The 4,481-nt window shown below is 45.7% G+C and overlaps 1 protein-coding gene across 1 annotated transcript in view; it reads left to right on the forward strand.

Moving 5' to 3' along the window:
• LOC108251663 overlaps positions 1–4,481 on the forward strand; it is a 15,835-nt gene that overhangs the window by 7,950 nt on the left and 3,404 nt on the right. The window contains exons 2-5 of the mRNA XM_017442034.3: positions 188–670; positions 957–1,481; positions 2,294–2,693; positions 2,786–2,860. Coding sequence (XP_017297523.1) covers positions 194–670; positions 957–1,481; positions 2,294–2,693; positions 2,786–2,860 — 1,477 coding nt within the window. The 5' untranslated portion in view covers positions 188–193. The remainder of the gene's footprint in view (positions 1–187; positions 671–956; positions 1,482–2,293; positions 2,694–2,785; positions 2,861–4,481) is intronic.

Raw genomic sequence — 4,481 nt, forward strand, 5'->3', positions numbered from 1 at the left:
TGTTTTCGTCTGGAAAATTATTTGTTGACAAATATATCATGTCAATGAAATAACTGATGGAGTCATGGCTGAAACATTTGTAACAGATTCTAACACAGTCTAATTAAAGATCTGATCGTTAATTAGTAACTGCTTGTCCATTGAAACCCATACCCACTGCGATATTTCATGTGTTTGTGATGTTTAGTTTGTGATGGAGACTGCTGTGACCATGGAAGACCATTCTGATATTGAGATGCTGAAGAAGATGGATGACTTGGAGCAAACATTGTGTCCTGACAAAAAATTGCCTAAAACTGTTGCCAGTCAACCACGTTGCTCCCCTTTAGTGAGGCGGAATCTAAGAGAAAAGAGGGGGGGGACAGCTGAAAAGAAGCATGGCCTCGGGGAGAAGAGGTGTGGTCAGAAACAGAGAAGGCGAGGGCAGGAGGAGAAGACGGGAGGTGTGACAGTGAAGAGAACATGGAGCGGTGGGAAGCGCCGCTGGAACAAGAAACATTACTGTGTGTTCTGCCGCCGGCCACAGGTGAAGATTGCTCGACACCTGCTGAGAAAACATACCGATGAACAGGAAGTGATGGCTGCCAGTGCACTATCAACAGGCTCTAAAGAGCGCCACCTGCTGCTGGAACACCTGCGCTGCAGGGGCAACTACCTGCACAACATTGAGGTTTGTTTCATTCAACTCAAATCATTTTATTTATATAGCACCAAGTCACAACAAAAGTAGTCTCAGGTCTTTGTACATAAACATGCACGTACATTATAAAAGCCAATTGGTACAAGTTATCTGTCTAGGGAAGCCAGCAGATTGCACTCAATCTTCATTTCGTCACAGTCTCCCGTTTACCTAATATAATAGTGAATGTTCTGTTTTAATGAAATTGATTATTTATTGCTTGATGTATGTGATTCACCTGTAGAAATTTTGTCCTGATTCCCTGTGTATTTACCAGGTGATCCGGCAGGGCAGCGGTGAAATCATCCCATGGCGTCAGCCCTCAGAGGAGGTTGATGCCAGAAACTACCTGCCCTGCCCTCTATGCCTTGGCTTCTTTCTCCGTGCTGATTTATGGAAACATCAGGTGTCTTGTCGTAAAAAGCTCGCCATTGACCCCTCTCGAGGTCACACCTCTGTGGCAGAGATCCCCTCCAAAAGCCCTGCTTCTATGACAGATATTCCCTCTGATCTGGTGACCTCAGACTCCACAGGTAAATTTTCCTGTGATCCAGAAGAAAACACACCTGAAGATCCTTTTGGACAAACATCAAACAAGAACTCCAAACCTGGTACCAAGCAGACCCTGACCTCTGACCCTGGTGTGGATCATAATCAGAACCTGGACTCAGTGCTGAACCAGCCCAGGAAGAGAACCAGAGTCCAGGCTGCAGCATCTCGCCTGCTGCCAATCTCCAGTGGTGCATCAGAGAGCTGCAGCGAAATCCTGCACCGCATGAACCTGGACAATGTATCTTATGAGGTTTGTACATCATCAGGCCTGTCTCATTACCTAACAGTCCCCCAGATTTGTAGACCTGTGAGCCTCTTTTGTTGCCTATTGTCCCCGAGGTTTGAAGTTTTACTGTGTGTCTTGTTATCTGACTGTCCCTCAAGTTTGCACACCTCTCTATGTACCTGTTGGTCCCCCAGGTTTGTAGACCTGTGCACCTCTTTCATTACCATCCGTCTCCCATGTTCAAAGACCTGTTCAAGCCTCTCTCCTTGCCTATTGGTCTCCCAGGTTTATAGACCTTTGCACCTCTTGTTACCTGTCTGACCCCAGATATGTAGCCATGCACTCTTCTCTCATTACCTGTCTGTCATAGACCTGCAGACCTATCTTGTTACCTGTCAGTCCACCCAGGTTAGTAAACCTGTGTGCTTCTGTCGGTACCTGTCAGACCTACAGGTTTGTAGATTTGTGTGCTTTTTACATGTCGGTATTCCTGGGTTGTAGACCTGCACTCTTCTTGTCATCTTTTTATCCCCTAATGACAAAAAGATGACAAGAAGATGATCAAACATCCCATATGTTTGATCATTTGCCTGTCTGCAACTCCTCCCACTCTTTGTTGCTTTTTCCAAATAGTCTGTTTGATCTCTGTCTGTAACCCCTGCTCCTCCCTCATTGTCTCTTTTAAACCATGTGAAATCTGATTGCTTGGTTTCTTTCTTTAACCCCTCCCCTTCTGTTATGGTTTTTATAACACCATCTGAAATCTGATGGGTAGATCTCTGTCTTTAAATTCCTCTTTAACTCCTCCTCCTTTGTTCTTGTCTTTATAACACCAGGTGAAATCTGATTGGCTGATCTGTAAGTATGGGAATAAGCTGATGGGAAACCAGGATGGTGGTCAGCGAAGGTACGACTACTTCAGCCAGAAGCTCAGGGAACTTGGTCGGTTGTTGCTAGCAGCCAAGTCTCTGGACTCTGGGATACGAACCCTGCAGGACCTTCTGACTCCAGGTCACCTCAGCCTGGTTCTGTCTGCTGCCAGAAAAGCTGCTGGATACCGATGGAGCTGCCCTCCGCTGTCTGTGAAGACCACACTGAAGACAGTCTGTGATATAGCCATCGGAGAGAGTCTGCAGGATGGAGACTGGGAGGCTGCCGCCAAGACCACAGAGTTCTACCACATACTGGGGAAGGAATGGGACAATCTAGGTCTACAGAACTCTGATCCAGACCCAGGTATAACTTGAGACCTTATCAGTTTTCATCAGGAGGTTCAGATGAACTTCATCACAGGTTGATTGTTGGACTAAACTGTTTTCTTTCTGTAGCTGCTCCAGACGAAGGAACCAAACCAAAGAAACAAGTAGTCCAGTCCACAAATCAAAAGGGGGTGAGAGCTGATGGTGAGTTCTAACCTTGACGGAGTTCCTAAACTTCTTACTATTTGTCATAAACCAGAACCAGGCCCACCTGTAAGGTCAAATCTTAGGAAAACACAGACCAGAGAGGTATACAATGAAGCAAGTTTAACAAAGCAGGGCTTTCTTCCCTTAGATTTGACTTGATAAAATCAAAAATCCCTTAAAAAATTACAGGTTCTGCAGTTCTGGTTCTGATGTTACTTTAACCAGGACTTTTTGCTTTCTGTGAGCGGTCACATGAAAAGCGGTGTTCCACCTTTCAATTCATGCTTTTTCTGCTCAAAATACACAGATTCAGCAAATAAAATTGTAGAGAAAAAAACCCTGTTTGACCCAAAACTTCATTCAGAAAGAAGAGCTGGTTGTAATCAATTATTAAAGTAAAAAAATAAAAACAGGAAAACACTGTTGCCACAGTTAGGACAGGAGAGGAATATTAATTTGTTTTAAATAAACTACTTTCTGCTGTTTACGTTGGGAGAGAAAGATTTGAATCTTTTAACTCAACAATCGAGAGGTTTATTTATTTATCTTTATTTAACTTTGTCCCACAATGTTCAAATCCCTTCATTATTCAAATGTATTTATTAAGTATACTAATGAGCTGTAAACTATTTAAAGGTTAAATTAAATATATAAAAATAATGGGTTTTCATGTTTTTCTTTTAGTTTAACTCCATCATAAAACTCCACTGGTCCATTTCTCTGATTTCAAACCTTAATGACTTGTCTTTAGAGTTTCTGTGGGCTGACTGTGTGGGCAGAGTTACCTCCTTGTTTGGTGACATCGAAGGCGGCGGAGCCAGCTGTGGCAAACCGCTGTAGGACACTGAGAAGGTTTCTGTTCTTGTGTTTATCATGGAAAATGGAAGGAGAAGGACAAGAGGACCGCTTTGAAAACACATTTATTTGTTTTTTTATCTGGAATGATGTTGTCGTTCCCTCCCTGGGCTGCCACCTTATCGTGGTGGAGGGGTTTGAGAGTCCCAATGATCCTAGGAGCTATGCTGTCAGGGGCTTCATGCCCCTAGTAGGGTCACCCAAGGCAGACAAGTCCTAGGTGAGGAATTAGACAAAGTGCAGCCCCGAGACCCCTTATGAGTCACAATATTGGACACAGTGTTCCCTCGCCCTGACGCGGGTCACCGGGGCCCCACTCTGGAGCCAGGCCTGGAGGTGGAGCACATTCGCCCATGGAGCCCGGCCGGGTACAGCCCGAAGAAGAGACATGGGTCCCCCTTTCCATGGGCTCACCACCTATGGAAAGGACCAAAGGGGTCAGGTGCAATGTGGGATGGGTAGTGGCCGAAGGCGGGGACCTTGGCGGTCTGATCCTCGGCTACAGAAGCTGGCTCTTGGGACGTGGAATGTCACCTCTCTGGTGGAGTAAGAGCCTGAGCTGGCGTGTGAGGTTGAGAGGTTCCGTCTAGAAATAGTCTGGCTCACTTCAACGCACGACTCTGGAACCAGTCTCCTTGAGAAGGGTTGGACACTCTTTCACTCTGGAGTTGTCCCCGGTGAGAGGCGCCGAGCAGGAGTGGGCATACTTGTTGCCCCCCATCTTGGTGCCTGTACGTTGGGGTTTACCCTGGTGAACGAGAGG

Source organism: Kryptolebias marmoratus, unplaced genomic scaffold, assembly GCF_001649575.2.
Source record: "Kryptolebias marmoratus isolate JLee-2015 unplaced genomic scaffold, ASM164957v2 Scaffold43, whole genome shotgun sequence".
In the NCBI taxonomy this organism is placed as follows: Eukaryota; Metazoa; Chordata; class Actinopteri; order Cyprinodontiformes; family Rivulidae; genus Kryptolebias; species Kryptolebias marmoratus.